The 24,129-nt window shown below is 35.0% G+C and overlaps 1 protein-coding gene across 2 annotated transcripts in view; it reads left to right on the forward strand.

The window, feature by feature from the left end:
• The window catches only part of EPHA3 (EPH receptor A3), a 366,230-nt gene that overhangs the window by 215,912 nt on the left and 126,189 nt on the right, over positions 1-24,129 (forward strand). For both annotated transcript variants that reach the window (XM_030860979.2, XM_030860980.2), the window contains exons 4-5: positions 21,500-21,655; positions 22,336-22,671. In XM_030860979.2, the coding sequence (XP_030716839.2) occupies positions 21,500-21,655; positions 22,336-22,671 (492 nt within the window). The remainder of the gene's footprint in view (positions 1-21,499; positions 21,656-22,335; positions 22,672-24,129) is intronic.

Below are 24,129 nucleotides of genomic sequence, written 5' to 3' on the forward strand. Positions count from 1 at the left end.
ACTGTTTCAAATACTATAGCTGGCATGAAAGTAAACACAGGAGGAGAAAATCATCCTGAATTACAGATGTTATGTGCTATTTTTACGGCACCAGGTGGGAATGTTAACACTTAATCAGTCTCTCTGGCATTATTTCCTGTTTGTACTGCCAGCTTTATCACCATGAAAGATGCTTTGATCCTCTTCTGTAGTGTCAAGAACAATAGGCCACAGCATCAGTGACATTCCAGTCAATGGGATATCATTTCACATTAGTTGTTATCAGATATGATATTTCACTAATGCATTTTGACAACATCTGGCACAATACCAGGTGCCTCTCTATGTAGATATAGCTTATAGATATATAGATGTAGTTATAGATCTCCTAAAATGGAGATTAACTGCAAAGCACTATTTTTTTTCTCACTGTTCTAGATTTTGAAATCAGAAGGCAATATTCTCTTAAAAAAATATATATGTATATATATATATATATATATCTGCAAAGTCAGATTTATGAGATATCCTGGATAGAAAACAATCATTTTTGCATTATAACATCAAGAATATGTTAAGGCTTCCCCATTTCCCCTCTAAAATGTACACAACTTTTATTTTTAATAATGCAAACTCAATATGAATGGTTCTATCTGCTTAACATGTAAAAGACAGACTAGACTTTTTCCTAAGATTATTTTTACAATTAAAAAAAAAGTTAGAGAAGGAACATTTTGCATCGGACCAAAAATAATTCAAACAGATGAGGTAATGCATTCTTTTGCATCACTTCTACTTAAGCAATATTCTTTGAGGTTTCTAAGTGGCTTAAAAGGTGATTTTATAGGTTGAAATATTGTCCTCTGTAGCTTTATGGTCAGAGCAAAACAGTACTCATCTGGAGTGCATATAGTATTGCACACGGGGTTAATTAGGTTAGGGATGAATTAATTTGTAACAATTTCCGTTATTTGACAGGCATCAATAATATAGTATATTACTTGCATTCCAGACATCAGCATACTGCCATGACCCAGTCAGATTCAATTTGGGAAAATCTTGGATCATACGAATATTTTATTATTGATTTTTGTAACATCATATTTTACAATCAGGCCTGGTTATAAAACACCATACTAACTTGAGGAGGTATTTTAGAAAGTCATACTGTTGATGAATGGAAATCATGCTTTCTGTAGCGAAATGAAAACTCACCGTTCTCTTCCTGGAATGAGATGTTAAGGTATAATTTTGTACATTATTAACAGCTATTAAGGAAGTTCCTTCTTTAAGGACTCTCTCCACCCTTTGATTGGATGTTTGTATTGGGGGGTTAGAGAAGCGTACGATGATAGTTTGTATAACTCGGTTATCCTGGCTTCTTTTCAAGCCCTTTCCATTTCAGACTATTTTTGATTAATTTGACTTCTTCTAAAAATCCTTCTATATGTCCAGTCCCCCACTCCTTTGTACACAATGATTAGACAAAATATCTGATTTTGCACATAAATGATCAGATGGGCAGGCTGCTTTGATACAGAAGAGTTATGTTGATGATACCTGTGGGTAAATGCATTCTATTTCCAAACAACAGCTTACATTTATCAAAAACCTAATTGTAGAACTTTTGGTTATGGAAATGCCAAACTGAGTTTACTCACAATATGTAAAGGTACAAAAATGACACCACTGAAGAATGATAGAGTTAGAAAGCACAAGAATTGTTATTAAGTAATGCGTTTTCTTTTTGTATATATATTTGAAAAGGTAAAACATCTTGCACAAATGTCTATACTGTGTTAATTACATTTAAACTGTTTTGTGGAATCAGAATTACACAAACACACGCACACAAGCACATACACACATGTACATGCATACACATCTCCCCAAAATAATGATAAATATTGATGTTCCTTAATCTCAAAGTTGCTCAATCCACACTTCCTTGGTTCTCATACTTTTCGTATTTTATTCAGAATATTTTACTCTTGCTCATTCTTTTGCTAGTTATCAAACCCTAGTATCAAGTTATCAAACCCTAGTATCCATATATCGCATTCATTACTCCCTGTGCCTCCTTCCCAGTATCATTTACTCTTTCTCTACGTTCTAAAATGTAGACAGTTTTCTAAATTTCTATTCATAAATTCGTTTATTTTTTTTCTCTTTTTTTTTCCTATATAATCTGAGAACTTTTGGGGAAAGAGATCGAGGGGGGAGCTAATATTGGGGCATGTCATGAGTACTAGCTACCGTAAATGCACACACATACACAAGTGCATATGCATGTATGTATGTATGTATTAGAGTTAATCTGTTTCAATAAACATTAACTATCAATTTTATATGGGGGAGTGTACAAAGATATATACAAAGATATATAAAGGATAACTCCTCTTCTCATTGAATTTTCAGTGTAATAGGGTTGAGAGCCCCACAGAGAGATAATAAGAGTATAATATATTAAGATTGAAGTATAAGCAAGTGCTAAAATTACAAACAGGAGAACTACATAGTTAGTACACCAGTCAGGATGGTGACAAAACTGAAACTCGTAGAGACTAAGCACAGTGGCACTACTCATCAAAACCCTATCCAGAGGAAAGGACTTGCCCCAAACTTGTCCTGTTGGGAGACAGGCTTATCCTTTGCGTGAAAATGGGGGCTTCAGACTGTGTAAACTGATGCCATAAAATGTTGAAATAGCTTCTCTCTCTTTTAATGCTAAGCTACCATGTGAATTTCCTATTAAAAAAAAAAAAGATTAGCACATTTTCAGTTGAGGTTCATGGTGTAACATCTTGCTTTTGATATGCTACCTATAAGTATCCATAGAAGTGAATTTAAGATACTCTTAGGTTTGTGTCTACAAATAATGGTATACATATACATACATATAAAACATTTATAAACACCAGTTTGTTCTGTTATTATTTTAAAAATGTGTGGATTTAAGCAATGGCTGTGTTCAAAATGTTCAGAATTCTAAGCACTAGAAATTTCTGATATTGAAAAAATTGCATACTTCTAAGAAGGGTGACTGTTTAATTTATATTGTCATACTACTCATTTTATTGATAATATTTAGGAGAATGATAGGCATGCATGCATGTACAAAGAATTCAAATAGAAAATGTTGGGGAAAACAACATGCAAGTGCCAACTCCCTGCCATTATCCTCCCACGATGCCAAGCCTTTCACTTCGTCTGATGCAGCAGCATTTCAGTGGCCTCCAGCTGTGTTCAGAATAGTGTTCATCTCATGGTGTTCCCTAGTGTCCCAAAGGTGTTTAATTATCAAGTTATAGTCGACACATACGAATGGAAATTCAGCAAATGAAAGAGTAACTTGCGATAAGAAACTAAAGGTGACTACAGGGATATTATCTTTGCTTTAGGGGAAACATGTTCTCCAATGTGATCATTGAGCTATCTTATGTCATCTTCTAATCCTGGGAGACGAGTGCTAAATAGATGACCAAGTCTATTTATTCTAGGATATGAGATTTTAAATAAAACAACAATCCTGTGAACTTTTTTCTTTAAAGCCATGGAGCTACATAGCAAGAGTTTTTAATCCTTGTTTAAACTTAATTATATGCTTATTTAGAATCTTGATTAGCAAAAATTAATTATTAGGTTACCAGCAATGAATACAGAGATACAGCATCACAGAAAGTATTTGAAAGTCTTCTACAACTTCTGAAAAATCGTCAATGGAATATTCAAATATGGTATTATTGACTAAAATTACTTTATTCACGTGGTAAGTAACAACCTATCTCAATGAATTGACTATAAATTCCTCTGTAAAGTAAAATTGAAAAGAAATTCCTCAAGCAGAATCAGTATCATCCTAGCTATTGAAAAGTCAATTTTGTGCCAATAATAATTGATAGAGGAAGGAATGATGGATAATATAAATTTAGGGAAGGGTACTTGTTTTGTTTCTGTTTCTCCATGGGGAAGTTCACACCACTGGCTTGGCATATTAGGCTGCTCCCAGAGTTCAATACAGGAACATGTATGGAGAATAAAATACTATCAAAAGCACATGCATTCCAGGTTAAATTCACCCGGGATAAATTTGTTATTTGCTCTTAAAGTTCTATGCCGTGAGCACAATGGAAGCAGCACATGAGATGGAGGAAGACCTGGTATCAATCCCATCTACAACCACCAATGAGGTCTGAGACCCACCATGGGGTCTGGTACAAATTCCCTCAACGTAAGACAGCACACAGCTAGGTAGGGCTGGTCAGGACTAGAGCACAGGTCTGTTACCTCCCAAACTTGAACTGTTCTTTCTTCTACATGAAAGGATAGAGTTGAATAAGGAAGCTGTGCTTATAGTTCAAACTATTGATAAAATAATAGTAAGTTAAAATATGTAAATATTAAGATAAAATAAGTTAAAATAATTATGCTCTAAGGAAATGTTCTGAAACTACTTCCATAAATAAGCACTCCCTTTAAATTTCTGTTAGTCCGTTAGAAGACCTGCAACATTCTACTCATTTATTAATTGCTTGTGATTCTGAGGAATGCTTAATTTATTACCAAGTATAAGTAAACGGAAAGGAGTATCAAAGAGCCTTGGAAATCGGCTTGGACAAAGGAGCAGGTTTAGAAGTAGATATAAAATTGAATCCCTAGGGGTGGGATGGGGAGGGTGGGAGGGAGGGAGACGCAACAGGGAAGACATATGGGAACATAGGTTTATGTATGACTGATTCACTTTGTTATAAAGCAGAAACTAACACACCATTGTAAAGCAATTATACCCCAATAAAGATGTTAAAAAAAAAAAAAAAAAAAAAAAAAAATTGAATCCCTAAATATTCAATTAATAAATGCCACAAGAGAAATAGACTCCATGCTGTGCTACCTTTGCAAAAATCTAAAGGATGAGAAAGAGTTAAAATAGCATTCTAGAAATGGTATTAGGCTTCCTGAAGGAATATACTTTATAAGGCTGAGCGGCTGCTCCTAGCGCTATGATACTTAGATGTGTAAATGTGTTGGCTTCTGTTCATTTAGCTCTATAATACCTTATGCAGGGTGGAGCTGAAGTATCTTATTTCTGAGGTTTCACTTGCCATAGAGTAAGTCTAGAATTTTGGTAGAATTATATAAATTCTGGCATAAACTATTCAAATGAATCTGCTTCATTGGAAAAGTCCATTTGGGGAAAACAAAACACAGTGACTGCACAAAAAGAAGTATATACTCAGGAGAGTTTCCTATTTGGCACCAAGGAATTATTCAAGTATCCATTGGGTCTTTGGAAATAATTCTGTGATCACCTAAAAGAGCCTGCCAATTATTGCCATATGTGCATGTGGTTTTCACAATCTGGACACTTATCCCCTAGGATTTGGGCTAATAGCTCTAGCCTTTTACTTCTCATTAACTGTCAGAAAAGCTATCAGACAGAGGAGACATTGGCCAGTGCCAACACGATACAGATTTGGACAAGCGGCTGAAAGTTGAAAGGATCATATCACCTTAGTCTGTACTTAAGAAGAAATAAGTCTCAGGAAAACTAAAGAGTTTCAAAGTCAGATATGTTTTGAAACTCAGTAAAAGAGACTCCTTCAAGAAGTGAGGAGAAGATGTGGAGGCAAGTCGGCCAAATTTGTTAAGTGTTTGCTAGGGCGTATGGCAGCCAGAAAATAAAAATAAAGAATTGGCAGTACTGGGGGTGGAAAGAGTGAATCTATATAAAGAAGCAAAGAGGCTTTGAGCTATAAAGTCAGAGGTAATTGTTTCAATTACCCCTGAGGAGACCCATTCAGCACCTTCCACCAGTAAATACAAGGGTTACAGAGAAAGTGAAGGCATTAGTCATGTGTGATGGGATGGACTGGCGTATCAACCAGGAACCAAGGGCAAAACATTGCTCTGGCTTGTCTGTGTTAACTAAAAAGTTGTATAGACATAATATATCTATGGAAATCTCCAGGGTCACAAAGAGATCATTGGAAGTATTGGGAACAGTGAAGGACTAGCCAAACATCTATCAATAATTTACTTTGACAAGAAGGTGCTGTGTTGTGATATATTTTTGTGAATCCTCTGGAAAATTATAATTTTAACAGAGAAGGATATTGCAGTAATATTTCAAGGAGAAATGAATGCCTAATATATTTCCAAAAGTAGAAAATTTAAGAAAAGGAAGATGAGGTTTAATATTGTTAAAGTATAATGACAAATCTATTGATTTTTGTCATAGATTTTAGAAATGTTTGTATATACTATGTAAATATTTAATTACTTATATGAATATATAGTAATACTAATTTATGATATGTATTTGAAACATTATACTCTCATTTAATTCTTATGAAATCCTGGTAGGTCTCTTTTACTATCCCTATATTATGGACACAGAGAAACTGAGAAATGAAGAGGCTTTGTAACTTGTGCAGCTGCATAGTCTGGAAGTGGCAGAGTTAAGATTCGAAACTGAGAAGTCTGCACATGTGCTCTTAATTACAATATGAACATTAAAATAATATCTTAGCATTAATGTTGCATTTTAAAATGTTGCTCCAGTAGTCATGATATATTTTTGATGATCTGCTCATAATATTTTTTCCTTATCTGCTTTGTGATAAATAATGTGTATGAGCAAAATCAGGCAAATGTTGAGTTCATGAACATAGGTTTTCTGTTTGGGAAGCCAAGTATCTATTCATGAGCAAATCAAAATCAATATTCTGGTTTAATTACTACCATGTTCTAAGTGGAAAAATCACCCAACTTAGTAAAGACACTTTGTTTTTTCTAATATATCTGTAACATGGAAGATTTCTCCAGCAATATTTTATTGTACTCTTTTTACATAAAAAAGCCATATATTGCTTGATTATGCTGGCTCCTCTCAAAACCCATATTCTTGATAACCAAATTCATCTGGTGTCATTAAATGAAAGCCTATAGGACAAAGAAAACTAAATGCAGCATTTTCCTTAACATGAAAATATTGGAATCAGTTTCTTTGCAGTACAAATAATATAAGTACCACACAATTTAGTACAGCAAATGCTTACTTGGCATTTCCAATTGCCTAACACAATGAAATATACCCCCAATTAAACTATTGTGTCCTTACCTATATATATCCATTCATTCCATCCTCAGGAAATAGGGATAGCACCCAAAAACTCAAACAAGAAACTTAGATGTCAGTCCTTATGCTTTCTTCTACCTTATGCTCGGCATCTGCGCTCTTTCCAAGAGCTATCGACGTTACCTACATAATGTCTCTCAAATGAATTCACATCTTTCTATGCCCATAACTATTTTTCTATCTTCTGTGCCCATAACTATTTTTCTATCTATGTCATATCATCTCTAATCTGAATTATTTCGGTAGCATCTTGTCTGCCCCATTCTTGACTCAGTTCGATGCGTTTTCGCCAAAGGAGCAAGAATGAGCTGTTTGAAATGTAAATCTGACTGTGGTGTACCTTAGCATAAAACCTTTCAACGACCTCCCGCACCACTTACTGTGTAAAAACAAGCCCTTAATATAACCCTGAAGGCACTGCATGGCCTGATTGGTCTGCGTTCCTCCCCAGACTGATTTGAGACCCATGTATCCTCTCAGTTTCAGCTATACTCTCTTTTTTCTTTCACTTTCATAAACTATTAAAACTCCTTCCTGCCTCTAGGCTTTCACCCTAGAATGCTCTGCCTTCCACTTTTTGCTTCTGTCTTTTACATAATACATACATCCTTTAGTGCTTTGTACATATCACAGAAGATGATAGATTTCACTTTTAAGGTTAGATGGTGTACATATTGTGATCATTATTGTTACTCAGTTGGAAATTCACGTACACCTTTTCTCTTCTAGGCTAATATGTTCATTCAGGGAATTAAGTTTCTTTAGTAAATAGACCTCATATGTTTTTTTTTATCCTGGAGATAGTTGCTTAAATGTAATTGAAGAATTTCTTTAAAAGAAATGTTTAGGAGAAACTGGAGAGACGCCTAGTCTGCTTTATTTCTAGTTTTAAAATATGATTTATGATTTATCATTAATCATATATATAAGATTTTATATTATGTATATCTTACATATATTATATATTCTGCATTTAGCACCTAATGGAACACATACATATGTATTTTTAATTGTCTTGTCCTCTTCCTATTTTTGCATTATGGAACTTCATGATTGATTCATTGCATGAGACTGATTCTTTAAAGGGAAATTTGGTCTACTAAGATGTTTAGGATTGGTTAAACCTAGTAATTGGGCATGGGAAATATTATAATGGGACACTGCTATGGAGAGAAGGAGAAAGCTTCTATTATTCTCTCAAAATTTACTGCATTTGTTGGTCACTTTTCACGAGCCAAGCATTCTAGGTGCTCATTATCTTAGCTGTCACACCACAGTAATATAATAGGAGTTGAGTTTTAAAGAGTAAAATGTTTTTTATACATGTGTTTTATAAAAACAGGGTCAAACCTTCAGCATGTAGTTTATATGTAGGTCAAGTAACTCTATTGCTTTGCGAGATATATCACTTGTCAACTGAGTTAAGCACAGTTTTGGGAAAAGTATTTCAGGTAGTGGCAATATTCTCAGTCCTATAAGCGCACACATGGTTAAATGTGAAGGCAATCAAAAATGAGAACTGGACTATGAGTTTGGATTATTTCAGATATTACTGAACATGAAATTAAATTTATGTAGTCACACAGTTTATTCTCCTTTTTTAAGATATAGCTTCCTACTATATTATCATCAAATAAATTGAAAGTACTGTGAACCGAGATTCCTCAGAAGGAAAATTGTATGGATCCCGAGGTTATAAGTTATGTTAAGGCATTTTAAATGTGCTATTTTCTGGTCCTAATTAATAAAAAATTTATTGGTTTTAAAATCAGTTGTTACTTAGTTGTGCTGAATATATAATCAGAGTGACAAGTACAGATTGGGGAGAGTGCTAAGGCCTTTTCTAGGCATCTTTTCTTTTTTAAATTTTTATTTATTTTTTATTGAAGTATAGTTAATTTACATGTTGTGTTAATTTCAAGTGTACAGTAAGGTAGTTCAGTTATACACATATATATGTGTTCTTTTTCAGATTCTTTTCCGTTATAGATTATTATAAGATAGTAGGTCCTAACAAGGATTTACTTTTTAACCTATTTTTTATACAGTAGTCTGTATATGTCAATCCCAAACTCCTAATTTAATCTCTCCCCACCACCCCAGCTATCCCCTTTCTATTTCTGTTTTGTCAATAAGTTCATTTGTGTCATTTTTTTTTTAGATTCCACATGTAAGTCATATTCATATGATATTTGTCTTTTTCTGTCTGATCTAAGCACCTCTTCTGAAGTGCATCAAATCTCCCCCAGTCTTGGGAAAGTTGCTATTTTGTTTAACTCTTGTTAGTATCCTAAGTATTTACTCTTCAGTAGATACTTTGAAGAACTCCAAATACAATGTAATTTTTTAGTGAAAAACACCTATATGATATATAAAGTTGAATACTGTATTTTCCTAGGCTACTTGAGAATTCTTTATGTCTAACAGACTAATAAATTACACCATAAAGTGAAATTGCATTAGCCCTTTTTGTTTTTGATTAGAAACTGTTTATGGTATGCTTTTCCCCCACTACAAAATAAAATTCCTTGTTTCAGCTGGTAACAAAGAGAAAGTAGAAAATCCAATCTATGATAAGCAGGCAGATTCCCCTGCACAGAAATCTAGCTCACAAATACCTTTCTAACAGAGCTACAACAGTTAAGCATTTTCTGTTCATTATGAATAGAATTTCCTTCCATCAGAGCCATCCATCTTGCTAGACGTAGGCTTGAGATATTGTTGAAAAAAATTACTATTGGCAAACGGTTACTGCAAGAAAATGAGATAATCTATTTTCCTTGTGCCAGTAAGATCTGTCTAATATTTTTATAGTCATACTATATAAATTTGTTACATTAATTTTAGGGTGATGGATCCATTGTCAGTTCTTTATTAGTTATCACTTTTAAGTTTTACGTGATGAGAAGACAATGGAAACAAAAACACCTACATATCTGTGTCTAGCAATCCCTCAGACTTGGGTATACAAGTGTTGTTACAAATGTTGGTTACAACATTTAAAATAGTGGGGTAAGCAGCTAATGCACTTAATATCATTAAACTTCAATCATCTCCTCAGGAAAAACAGATAATACCTGTCTCACATGGTTTTTGTAAGTGCAGAGATGAAACAGAAGTGTAGTGCTTGACATGGAGGAGATTTTCAGTAAATGGTATTTATTATATTACAAAGAGGTGAGGTGTTCTCTTCAGGTAGCTAGATCTGGGGAAGGTGATGCAAGCAGGTAATGCAATCTGCCTGGCTTTTCAAAGGCTGCTGGGATAAGATATTGACTCAATGCCCAATTTCCTTCCCAATCCCTCACCTATCTAGCCTCATGTACAAGATCTAAACCCCTAACTTTGCAGAATATAAGAAGACAAACAGTTATCTTGAATGAATTTCCGAAGTCAGTTAACAAAATCTTAAACAGTTACTCCAGAGAGTGGGTGGAATGTAATGATCTCTGCCCTGAAGAAACAATTGCAGAATGCACACAGTGGTCTAAATGAGAGAAACACACACACCTGCTGCAGACAAGACACACACACTACATGTGGCTATTTTAGCATACACAAAGACACACCCATTCTTTTTTCCCTCCCACTCCCTCCTCTCTCTGTCCTTCCATCCTGCCTCTCTCTCTCTCTCTCTCTCTCTCTCCCTCCCCTCCCACTACTTCAAGGATAGCAACACTGAGCACAGCTTAACAAATCTGAAGTTATCTGAGATGACCAGAGTGAATGAAAGCAGCAGACATATTCCTGCTGTTGTTTTTACTCCTTATGTTCCAAACTCTTGTGTCCCAGTTATTTGTATTGAGTGGTATATATTTGCCAACTGTAAGCAATGCATTTTAATATTGCCTCTATATTTTCTCCCATTCTTTCTGCCCTTTAATTCTCTCCTCCTCTCAGATGGATTTAACCTTTTTAGTCTTTTTGTTGCAATGCATCTGTCTTCCAAGTTGAATGTAATGTTCTAGGATAATAGTCATAACTATGAAAAAAATGTTCATCTCTATATTTAGAAATTAACCATTTTAAGGTATTCAAGCCTGTTGCATTTTATTTTCATAACACCATTAAAGACTACTCTCTATTTCTGTGGCAACTGCCCTTCTTGTGCAAACAGAAAAATATTTTTTTCTTGAATAGGATGGAATTAATTTTAGGTGAAATTCAAATTTATAAACATACTGTTCTACACAATTATGAATGTTTGTGTCTTCCTTAATAGTTTCAAAATAAATGATTGGTTTAAGGTATTTTGAAACACTCATTCAGCTAATGATTGTGCTGATCCAATGGGCATCTAATTTAATAGTTTTTTATTTTCCTTGTGAAATCCATTCTTACACATTTAAGGAAGTGAATTTCAGAATGCTTTGAATATTAATCCCCTTTCTATTTTGGAGCAAGTATTTCCCAAAAGCATAAAAATAAATTAAAAGAGATCCTAGAATTATATTAGCTCATTTTTTTTCTATATTACCTTATACATTGCTGTTAGCCATGAAGTAACTCAAAGCAAGTATTGAATACTTTTAAATTGCAGACTTCTCCTAGTTGGTAATATTTTGTGATCATTAAGTGAATGCTTAGTGTATAAAAGACACATTAGAGGTTTATTTTAAATCCATTTGCTTTCTAATCAGAATATTATCAAATAGTCATTTTCATAAATTTAACAATAAAAATAGAATGGAAAGGTGATAGGATTATAAGAATTGTTAAGGTATACATTTGAAAGTTGCAGAGGTATTTCCTCAGAATAGAAAATGACATTATTTAAAAATAAACTTGCCTAAAATATAAAGCTGATTTAAATACAATAATGTCATCATTCCACCAAATTCTAGATGGCTCTCTCTTTTTTTTAGAGAGTGGATCATCAACAGTGTAGCTATGAGAGCAAATATTTTTGCGATGTGTCTTGCAGTGTTTACAGAATTCTTTTCCTCTGAGTTTTCCACCTTTTACAGGTTTTCATTTAAATCCTGGATTTTTAAAATTGTGCTATTTTCTATGTAAATTTTCCCAAGTGGAGATAGAATTACTTGAGATCAAAAGTGTGAAATTCACATTAGTGGGGCTATCAGCATTTGCAGTCAACCATAATTTTCCCCTATGTTGCTTTTTTAAAGAAGAGAGAGAAGAAAAATGAAACTCCTTGACCAGTATAATAGAAGCAAGAGCTAATCAAAACTGTGGTGTGTGTGAGTGTGTGAGTGTGTGTGTGTGTGTGTGTGTGTGTGTGTGTGTGTGTGTGTAGGAAAAGAGAGTGAGAGAGAGTAATATAGATGTGTAGATTTAGGCCCCACATATAGTACACATTTAGTTTTGCACTTTACGTGATATACACCTAAAGGCCAAATTACACACACACACACACACACACACACACACACACACACACGTTCATTAACTATAGTGTTTTGATTCTTTTGTGTGTGTATGTGCAATCTTTATAATTCTAAGACTTTAATATTTTTAAGTTTTTCATTAGATAAGTGATATGTTAATAAGCAAAAAATATAAACAATAAAAGGATTGCATACACATTGTTTTATTCTGTTTTTTTGCCATAAAATATTATGAGCATCTTTCTGAGTGAGACATAATGTGTCTCATAAATGTATGAGAATAGCATAATTTATATATGGAATTGTATGAACATAGCATAGTTTTTTTTTTTTTTTTTTTTTTTTTTTTTTGCGGTACACGGGCCTCTCACTGTTGTGGCCTCTCCCATTGTGGAGCACAGGCTCCGGACGCGCAGGCTCAGCAGCCATGGCTCACGGGCCCAGCCGCTCCGCGGCATGTGGGATCTTCCCAGACCGGGGCACGTGTCCCCTGCATCGGCAGGCAGACTCTCAACCACTGCGCCACCAGAGAAGCCCAGAACATAGCATAGTTTAACCACCTTTCTAATTTGAGGCATTATATTCTTTCTAATTTGCCAATATTATAAATAGCATTGTTCATATATCTTTGTGCATATAAACATACAGAGGACCTGGTTGTTCTTTATGCATTCATGTACAATAGATCCTTGGAAATAGCATCTGAAGTTTTCATGACTTGTATCTCAAACTCTAATCTGGGTGACTATGAATCTATGATGGCAATTCTATTCTCCTAAAGGTGAGTATTGGACTGCTGACCTCTCCAAGCTGTAGCTATATTTCCAGTGTAGTCCGGAAAATGCTAAGCCATAGTAGGGCTTATTTTGACACGGAAGTGATTTACCTCCTCCAAAATCCCTTCCAAGGAATGGTTTTCTTAGACATTCCAAAGCTATTCTGCTCTAAAGAAAACTTCTGGCACTATTCTCAAAAGCTTTTCCAGGCTGTCTCTCAATATATTCTGAGTATAGGTTTGGGTCCTATGCATTTTATGTTCACCACAATAATATCCCATAAAAATGATTCTCTCTTTCATTATCGGTCTCTCTCTCTCTCCCTCCCTCCCTCCCTCCCCCACCTCCCCTCCTCCCTCCCGGTTTTAGTATTTACCTGCTCATAACATACATGTTTCTATGAATTTGTAAATTTTATTAATTGGTCTCATTCTCTGGGCATTGATAATTAAGAATAGAAAAACTCAACTACTCCTACTCCTAAAGCACACCGTTCTTCCTTGAAAGTAGAAGACAACTGAAAAGCTGGCAAAACACAGCGTCCTTAGGAGCAGGGTCTCTTTTAACGTTCTCTTGGTGGTGAACATGCATTGAACATATTTCAGTGTTACTGGCACCTGTCTTGCTAAATCTGATGGAACAACAACAAATGCAATAAAGTCTTGTTACTAAGCTATCTTTGAGCCACACTAGATTGTGATTGATTCTGTTGTGTGTAATAGTATGGTGGCATTTTGCCTTAGGCCTTTTTTATTGAACAGTGAAGGAACAGAAGAAGGAAACACTTGATCACTTTGTAAATGCTGCACATTGCAGGCAGGGTTTAATGACTGAACGTAGCCACTACCAGTGTATTGAAATGCCTCTGCCTTGCCTCAAAGCATTGTACCTCTATTCAAATGGCAAAGAATAGAGTTCCTGTAAGATTGTGGAGTACAGCTCATTTTGGGAATAAACAGTTGCTTTGACCTTGTACTGGCAAATAGACCCTTTCAGGCCTGGAATTGCAAGGCCAGGAAATCATCTGTTTAGTCAGTGCTGGTTCTGGTCATTAGTTTGTGTTTATGGCTGGGAATTGATAATATAGCCCTGTGTGTATAGAGCTCGGGTCTGAATACTAAAAAGACCCTATTTACCAACAGCTTTATTTTTTAATTTAAAGTTAATTCAAATTGAAATGAGCCTTTTAACCCTTAATTAGTACCATGTTTTCTCTTAAAAGTCAACCACATTAGTCAACTGGAGACAAAATTCACTTTGCAATTGAAAAGCTGTCTACTTTCTTTCAACAGTAGCCACCATGGTTTACTAAGTGCATTTGTTTTCCTTTCACTATGGTAACTTTACCCATTCTCTGTATCAGCATAACTCAAGCCCATCAATTACATCTTAGAGGAAAAGTGCGCTATGTGCTTTGGGAATGAGGCCAAGATTCTATCTGGAAGCTTTTTTATAATTATTATTCATTGTATAGCTAGTGCTCATAATACTCCCTATTTCATAGTTTTTTTCTTTATATTTTTCCAAAGCTGGTAGTTTGTTATTTTATCCCACTACTGACCCATAGTATTTAGTTCCTGTTTTAGTCTTACCTCTTTATAAATATGGAATCAGCAGATTCCCAAAATATTTCTAATTCATTTATTACAAATTGGTATTATTTTGGCTTCCTTCTCTTATTTTATTCATATTTTTAGTGTTCTCAATAGAAAATTAACATTTGGCAAGAGCTTCTTCATTTTTGTTCTACTGTGGCCCATCCTGGGGCTTTTTCAATAAGTTTTGGGGTTCGCTTAGTAAATGAACATGCATACTCTCACTAACTGGGCACTTAAAATAGAGGAACTAAAAGGTAGATTAACAAGAAAAAGACAAATAAAACCTCACTTCAGACTAACAGAAGGAAAATGTTTTGTCTTTTAAATTGTATTTTCAGTATCGTGCTAGTTTTCCTTACTGTTAAAAGAGCAAAAGAAAATCACACTTTCCTACATTTTAAAAAATTTAAAATAATAATTAATATCAATATTTTAGTTTTTATTTATTCCTATAAGATTTCCCAGCTTTTAAACATTCTACTCTATCTAAAATATACATAAAAGGAAGAATATAATGAAACATAGTTCTATTATGCTACTGGGTAAGATGAAAATATAATAATAGGGAATTATTTGCTTGGCAGTGAATTTATCATTCAATCCATCCAATCATGAAATCCACATACCCTTTGAATATATACTGCTCTGATATAGAAAAACACTGAGAAGGGCAAAAACCTGTCATTTCTTGATTCAAGTATATTTCTTTTAAATCAGAAGAGAGCCTCTTTTCTTTGTCTTGTTGCCCTATGTGATTTTGTAATTTCAATGGCTTATTTTAATCCTTAAATCACGGATGAAAGTGAAGATGCTTTTCCTAATTTTTTCTACTCAGAAAGTTCTAGGAATCTTACAAATTTTGGTATATGAAGCATTAACCTTTTAAAGTGTCTAGCCTGAAGAGTATTAAGAGACAAGATAGTCGATAACCATCATTTGATAAATGAAGAAATTGAAATCCAGAGAGGACAATTGGTTACAAGTTAATTATTCATTTAAAAAATGTATTTCATCAACTGCTAGGTGCTGGGCAATGTGCTGGACACAGAGCATGCAAAATGAATAAGAAAAATCTCGTATCTCTATATTGCTCAGGATCTAACCTGGGAACAGATAATAATAACTAAAAATGAATCTTCAGACTTATTTTAGAAGAGGAAGTCACTATCCCAACTACCTCATAAAAACTGGAAGACACCTGGTCAGTGACTTTGAGATAATACCTATTTAGTAGAAAAAACTAGATCAAAACCTACGTTTCCTCTTTCCCAGTCTAGTGGTCTTCCTGTAAGATGCTGAAAATCTTGAAGAGTTGGGATATAGAGAAGTGAAATTAGGGAATTTCTTGGTGACGATTACTTAAAACTGTTGTGTTGCAAAGTGTCTTAGCACTTACATTCTCAAGTGAGAAGATCCATTTCTAAAATAACGGCACCATATGGAATTAATTGGTCTCCTGTTTAAAGCTAGGATTGTGAATTTTATCACTGTGACTGGACACAATAAAATGTCTAGGTCATCTTAGGAGATCAGTACATGTTTGGTTTTTGAAAGTGAATAAATGAAATCCAAACATTACATGAACAAGTCTGATTCCTAGTAAATCCATGATGATATCCAGTAGGATTTGAGGAGGTGCTACATCCCATTTTTAATGGTTAATTTAGTTTCATGTATCATTCCTACTTTGCTTATTCAAAGCCCAGAGTTCTTGCCACAATTAACTAGTTCAAAAATCTCCATTACAGCAAGGGGATAAAACGTCTCTGGGACCCAAAAAGGGGCAGCAGTTTGCCTCCGCTTAAAAGATCTTACACTGTTTAATCACTCTTTGGTTTTACTACCCTGAGGTAGAAATCTATGAATAATTCTACCAGTGTTTGACTGACAAGAACATGTACTACTGGGTTATGGGAGGAAAGATGTAAATCAGAATTCTGTCATTTTGGCAGCAGGCTTTGAGTATGTGCATTTCCACCTTAGTTAAGTATTGCTTTCTAGCTGGCCAACACAGGGAAAGCCTTAAGTATATAGCAGAAATTTGTTTGTTTGTTGTTTTTAAACTTAAAGCTGGATAAAGCTGAATTAGTATTAATTTGTTTACCTTTCTTGCATGTTCTCTGTTCTTTGATATTCTGTAATAAGTTGACAAAGACTTCCTTTAAGTAAGAAAACACATTAACATATCTACTTTCTACTTATTACCTGGGTTTTACTTTTCGTATGCTGAACCTTCTCATTCTCTAACGTAATGCATAAGGAGAGAAATGTGCACATTGTTATATTAGCAGTTTTATATTCAAGGAAGGGAAGGAGATACTTTTAAATTACAATCATTGCTTCTGCTACCATAAGCAAAGATAATAAAACACAAGTACTAATGCCCCGTAGAGGTAGAGTTTCAAATTTTTCCATGAGGATTTTTTTAAGAATGAAGAAGGTATAACAAAAGGATAGGTATTTCAGTACAAGATGATTTACTGCAAGGGAGGGAGATTATTTATTGGTGGGAAGAAGTTTGAAGTAAATATATAAAGAATTTCCCCTTATACATTTAAAGATAATGTTTCTTACTAGTATCATAATTTTATTAGTGAATACAAACTTTTCAGTCATATTCTCAAATTTGTTGAACAATATGAGTCAAGGATTTAGAGATTCTGTTTGTATCAAGAAAAAGAAAATTTACTTGTATGGCTCCCACATATAGTGGGGTCACCCTATTCTTAAAGTTGACAGACAACCTCTGCCCTTCCAACAAAAGTTCAATTGCTCATCTGCCCATAACAATGTTACACCTCAAATAGATAGAAAATCCTGGAGAATACAAGAGAACATCAGCCTTTCTGAAATGGTGTCTTAACTAGGAATAGATGAAAAAAGACTTGCATGTGTTTAATTAAATGTGTTGCATTAAATTTTTTAGATGACTATTCTTCAATGTCATACCAACAGCTTAGAATTGGTAGGAAAATGATTTGCTTTTAATGAGTGATTTACATAAAATTAAAAGCAGAAATTTTCTTGCTTATTCGGACTATGAATTTCTTTGTTATCTTGGGCATTCTGTTTGTGCTTCAATTGTTCATTTAAGAAAATTAATATCTACCTTGATTATTTCAATAGAACTGTTGTGAGATTTAATTGAGATGGTATATATATATATATTTTTATTGTTGTTGTTGCGGAACGCGGGCCTCTCACTGTTGTGGCCTCTCCCGTTGCGGAGCACAGGCTCCGGACGCGCAGGCTCAGCGACCATGGCTCACGGGCCTAGCCGCTCCGCGGCATGTGGGATCTTCCCGGACCGGGGCACGAACCCGTGTTCCCTGCATCGGCAGGCGGACTCTCAACCACTGCGCCACCAGGGAAGCGCGAGATGGTGTATTTGAAAGTCCTTTATAAAGAGTAAAAGTGTCGACCAAATTTAGGATATTACCATAGAAACTAGCATTGTACTCAGGATAGAGTTAGCATTCAATGAATATCTGTTAATTGATGATTAAATCCTATCAGCTAGCTACCAGGTGCCAGAAGATGCAGAGTAGAGTCTGTCCCTAACTGTGTGTCACCTAACATCCTGGATTTTCAGACGTAAAACACACAAACTGACCACTGGGTTTTCTTAGGATCTTTTTAGCTCCATTAAGCTATTCTATATAATTAATACATCTCAACTGAATTCTCTTTGTCTTTTTTATCATTTAGAAATGCTTTCTGCTGCAAGTAAAAGAAAACTTGACTACAGTGACTTAAACAAACAAGGTGTTACTTTTCTGACATTATAAGAAATCCTGGGCTTCCCTGGTGGCGCAGTGGTTGAGAGTCCGCCTGCCGATGCAGGGGACACGGGTTCGTGCCCTGGTCCGGGAAGATCCCACATGCCGCGGAGCGGCTGGGCCCGTGAGCCATGGTCGCTGAGCCTGCGCCTCCGCAACGGTAGAGGCCACAACAGTGAGAGGCCCGCGTACCGCAAAAAAAAAAAAAAAAAAAAAAAAAAAAATGTTAAGAAATCCTAAGATTTGTGCTTGCTGGGTCAACAAGAGCAGGGTACACATCTCTCTGATTTTCTTGGCCTTTAACTTAGTGTCTCCTGTAAGTCATTACGCCCATAATCAATGCAAGGTATCCCAAAGACTTTCATCAGAGTTCTGTTTGTATCTCTTTAGCCATCTCTTTGGCCATAACTTTGGCCATCCACCCCTATTTGCAATGATCTGACTTAGGGAGTACTTGGCAGAATGCAGTTCTGAACAAAATCAGGATTCTATTAGCAAACAGGAAGCAGGACTGAGATACTGAGTATGTAACCAACAGCACCCACCACATTCCTCTAGTTAACAGTTTGTCTTTTCATGTTGATCTATTTGTGTATTTAATTATGCTTCTTACAGGCCAACTCGTACTGTCTTAATCTTTCTCAAATGGGAGTCCTTCTGTGTATTTCTTCCAACAGATCAGTCAGAATGGAGTGCTTGCTCCATGTGGCCTGTGTTAAATTTCTGTTGCCTGCTTTCAAATTTCAAGGGCCTTTTTGGGATGGACAGAATTAGGGACATTTGTATCTTTAAGACTAATGAGGAGACTGAACAAAAGTAGACGATTGACAGATATTTATTCAACTGCATGTATATGTGCCTACCTGTCTTTTACTCTTCTCATCTCTAAGGTTATTATTTACTCATAATTAAAGTCTGGTTACTAGTTCAAGTCACATTCTTAACTTATAGGCTTAATAACTGTAACTACTTTCAATACTATCAGAAATTCTGTGCTGTGGTGCTGTAGCTAACTGATTGTGTGACTATCTTGTCTTTAAGTATCACATAGTATAGCTGTTTATAGTATTAACAAAAAGTGATTGAGTGTTTAGTGAATACCTTTATACCTAATGTTGTAAAAACTATAAAAGCTTGAAATAAAAACACAGAGATAAATTTACAAGCAAACAAAATAACAAAGTACATTGGAACACTGCAACTTAATCTTTTAAAGACTCAGCAATGCCCTCTTGCAAATTTAAAGGCACTCAATAATGAGCTAAATTGAAACCAGAAGTTAAGTGCATAGTTTGTTTATACTTTATACCGTTTCCCCCTGAGGCAATGTGACATGAGATATGAGTGGACCTTTCTAACCAGTGCTTAACGACAATGTTCAGAAGTTTATAATCCTAATCCAAGTTTGGTTAGGGCAATAGAATTTATTTGACTGGCTCTCAGTATGGTACCAAAAGTTGTTCAATTTAATGTAATATGGTCATTGAGCAGCCATTCTTAGTAGGAACTTGAAAACAGCAAGACTCGATTAATGATTACTATCATTTTAAGTTATTCTAATTGTTGGTTTTGTCAATGTATTTTCTTTGGGAGTGTTATCTCCCAAGAAATGTTCAGTAGGGAGATACACTATTATAGATACAGTGTGTTATCTTTTAAAATACATTTAGTGATTATAAAAGTTAAGATTTATTCACACAGGTTTTATTTGAATGCAAATAACTTGTTATTCACAATATGAAGTTGATATAAAAAAATTTTGGAATTCAGTGATAAACATAGTCTGTAGGGTCTAGTCTCTAAGTGGTTTAGGCCATCAAATCTCAATGTAGCTTTGAAGTTGAGTTTTAGAGACTTAAGAAAGTATTGGCTTCCAAAGAAACTTAAAAATTTAAGATCCTGAATTCCTTCCTCAAAGGAATGTCAGGGACTTTTGTTAGGGTTTTCACTATGATTTCAGTTCTCACGGTAATTATGAAAATGGACCAAATAAAACAGTACAGCATTTTAAATTTTATATCAGATTAGATGAAAATACTATACTGGAGACGTTCCTGTAAAAGCTGTAAATAGATAGTGAATATTAAATGGGTAGCTGAAATAATATCTGGCAACCTGTTCATTGGGCTTAAAAAAAAACTTGTCATTCAGAGATGCAAATGGAAAGAAAGAAGATAACATAGTTATTTTTAAAAGTGTTAATCTAGTAATAATTCACAAGTATATCAGTTTAAATAGAAATTATACCTCCCTGTGTATTTGAGATACAGACAAGGAAATAAATTAAGACCTTTCTTTTAGGTCATTACCAGAGAAGTTAGGGAATATGACACTGTCAAGGGCAAACAAAATATCATAGCTCAGGAGAACCATGTATCAAGAATCTTAAAATATAGACAAAGCCGTGACTTCTTTCTTCAGTTGCTTGCAATTTGTGGGGATAAAGCTGTTCACACAGAAACTAATTGGAAAACAAGTGGGTACTATATTAAGTACTAACTGCAGAGACTGTACACATTGCATCATGTTTAAAAAGGGAATGGCTGCATGATGACATGGCTTTGCTTTATTTTCTCCACAAACAGTCCAATGCCAAGTAAAGCTGTGAAAACATGAGATGGAAATTTCATCACACTCTAGTGCCAAAATAATCTAAATCTTGTGGGGGTTTTTTCCCCCTTAACATTTGGTACAAATACAAACGTATATGTGGAGAAACTACATGGGGCCACATTATTTGCTTCTATGAATTCTGGGAGAAGGAAATAGATTTTATTCATGGTGAATGCATGCCCTAGCCTCCTGAAATCTGTTTTATGTATTTTCAAGAATATATTTTCAAAATTATCACAAAATCTTAAAAGAGTCATTTTGTTTGTAGCTTGTCGACCAGGTTTCTACAAGCCTTCGGATGGTAATGTGCAGTGTGCTAAGTGCCCACCTCACAGTTCTACTCACGAAGATGGTTCAGTGAACTGCAGGTGTGAGAATAATTACTTCCGAGCAGACAAAGACCCTCCATCCATGGCTTGTACCCGTGAGTAGTTTTGCTGCAACCCATGCCTCCATGTTTGTTTTATTTCCTTTTTTCTTCTTCTTATTGTGTTTTTTTTTAAAGCATTTGGCCCATTTCCTTCTGCTCTCCATGTGCAAATTAAAAGCTTTCTCTGCTTCACTCTCCATGCTTGCCTCACCACAAATGCAACATTTATCACACAAAATGAATTAGTTTTTAAAGCACTTCCTGCAACAGGACACCCAGAAGGAAAGAAAATTTTCTATATCTTGTTTTAGATCTTGCGTAATTTTGACACGGTAGGGGAGGTTTAGGCATGGGATTTGTATTTTTACTTTTCTATTCCCTCTTGTTATATGTTGGTCATAGGTCATAGGGAAAAAGAACTAAGATTTATAAAACTAATACTAAAGTTTTCATAACTATTCACAAGGGCATTGAATTTAGTGGTAAATTCCTTTGTTGGACTTCGTGAATGCATCTTCAACCTGGAGTCAAACTCCCCCCTTCATAGCTCGGGGAGGACAGCACTCTTGAATCCATGTGTCTATAATCTCATGGATCCTCTGAGGATGAATTAAAAGTATATAATAAAGACAAGATGGTTTTTTACCTCTTTCAGTTCCACTGTAAATTATCTATTTCCCTTGTAGTAGAAAACAGAAGTGAGGCTCATTAATCTTTGTTGAACTACTTTGCAGGACCTCCATCTGCACCGAGAAATGTTATATCTAATATAAATGAGACCTCGGTTATCCTGGACTGGAGTTGGCCCCTGGACACAGGAGGCCGGAAAGATGTTACCTTCAACATCATATGTAAAAAATGTGGGTGGAACGTAAAACAGTGTGAGCCATGCAGCCCAAATGTCCGCTTCCTCCCTCGACAGTATGGACTCACCAACACCACGGTGACAGTGACAGACCTCCTGGCACACACTAACTACACCTTTGAGATTGATGCCATTAACGGGGTGTCAGAGCTGAGCTCACCACCGAGACAGTTTGCTGCAGTCAGCATCACAACTAACCAGGCTGGTGAGTACCTGCTGGATGCTTCCTACTCCTGCCATCTCAGAGCCAAGAAATAGTTCTCACAGAAAGAGTGGAAGAAAGGGTAGGAAAAAAAAGATTTGAAAGAGCCCCAGGATATTCTTTTTTATTACTTTTAGACAGTTATGGTACATTAAATAGCTCAACTTAATTCTTCAAAGTGAGAATAAATCATATTTGTTAGATGATTTTAAGCTAGTTTAATCCATTGCTTCCCAATTTGAAATCTTTAAACATCTGGGGCTCTGGAGATAGTACTTATGGGGCTCCTTGCAGCATTTCCGTATTTTCAAGAACTTAACAGACATTGAATCTAGCTTGGAAAAGGTTATGTACGATATTTAAAACTATAAATGTCTTTACCTTAGTTATAATTATATCAAATTTTGTGTATAGTTATTCAGTTATTTTATACTCCCCAGAAGCTCTGGGTAGTATAGCTCAGATAGTTAAAACTCTCTTATTAATTAAAAACAAAGAAAAGAAACACATTTTATTTAATAGATACAATTTGTATTTAAAAATTAAAAATATGGAATTGAGGAGAAGCTTAGTAAAAAGAGGTCTTGGTGGAAAACAGTTGGAATCACTGATCTTTAAAATTTCCAGATATAAATTTTATGGTGATTTCATCAACTGTATTTTCCACTGACAATCTTTTCCTAATTAAAAAGAAAATACTGTGTTGCCAGATTGTAAGCAAAGGGCCTTTAATATGGAATAGAAAATTTAAATAAACTTCTCACCTTTCTTTATCTTGCATCCACAACATTTCTCTTTTCTTTACTGTTAGTAAATCCTGTGTTTTTCAGTCACCCCTTAAATCTTCTAGTTGTTTTTCGGTTCTCTGATAATTCTTGTGATATTTTTTACTATGGTTTTTTTTACAGTGTGGTGTCCAGAATTATTCATGGGGTTTTAGTTGTGATTCTCTCAAACGTATAGAAGAATTATACTTTGCAGAGTATACAGAGACATGCCAGTGATATCCCTTTGAAATAAGACAATCATTTTTCCAAGGTGATAACTGTGATGAATGAGTAAAACAGTTTTCTAATCAACAAAGCTGTGCAAAATTAAGCTGATAGATATTTATTGTGCATAACTGTTGCTACAAGATATTATAATTAGGGTTACATTTCAAACAATTCAGTTCAGAGATATTATTGTATAATTTATACACAAGAAAATAAACATTGGAGCCAAAAAAGGAGAAAAGGAAGAGACAGGATGGCCCCCTGAAAATACTTCAGCTAGAACTACAGACTCCCACGTCTGCTCCCAGGAGAGCTAACCTTGAGTTGGAAGTTAGAATTGAGTGTAAACTCAGCTTCTTTTCTACATTTGGTTTAAATTATGGAAGTTCCTCTGCTCTCTAGCGGGACTCGCTCTTTTCTTTGAGGATATGAATACTGGATGTCAGAAGAAAAGAGAAAGGAGAGA

The sequence above is a fragment of the Globicephala melas genome, chromosome 4, assembly GCF_963455315.2.
Source record: "Globicephala melas chromosome 4, mGloMel1.2, whole genome shotgun sequence".
NCBI classification, from domain to species: domain Eukaryota; kingdom Metazoa; phylum Chordata; class Mammalia; order Artiodactyla; family Delphinidae; genus Globicephala; species Globicephala melas.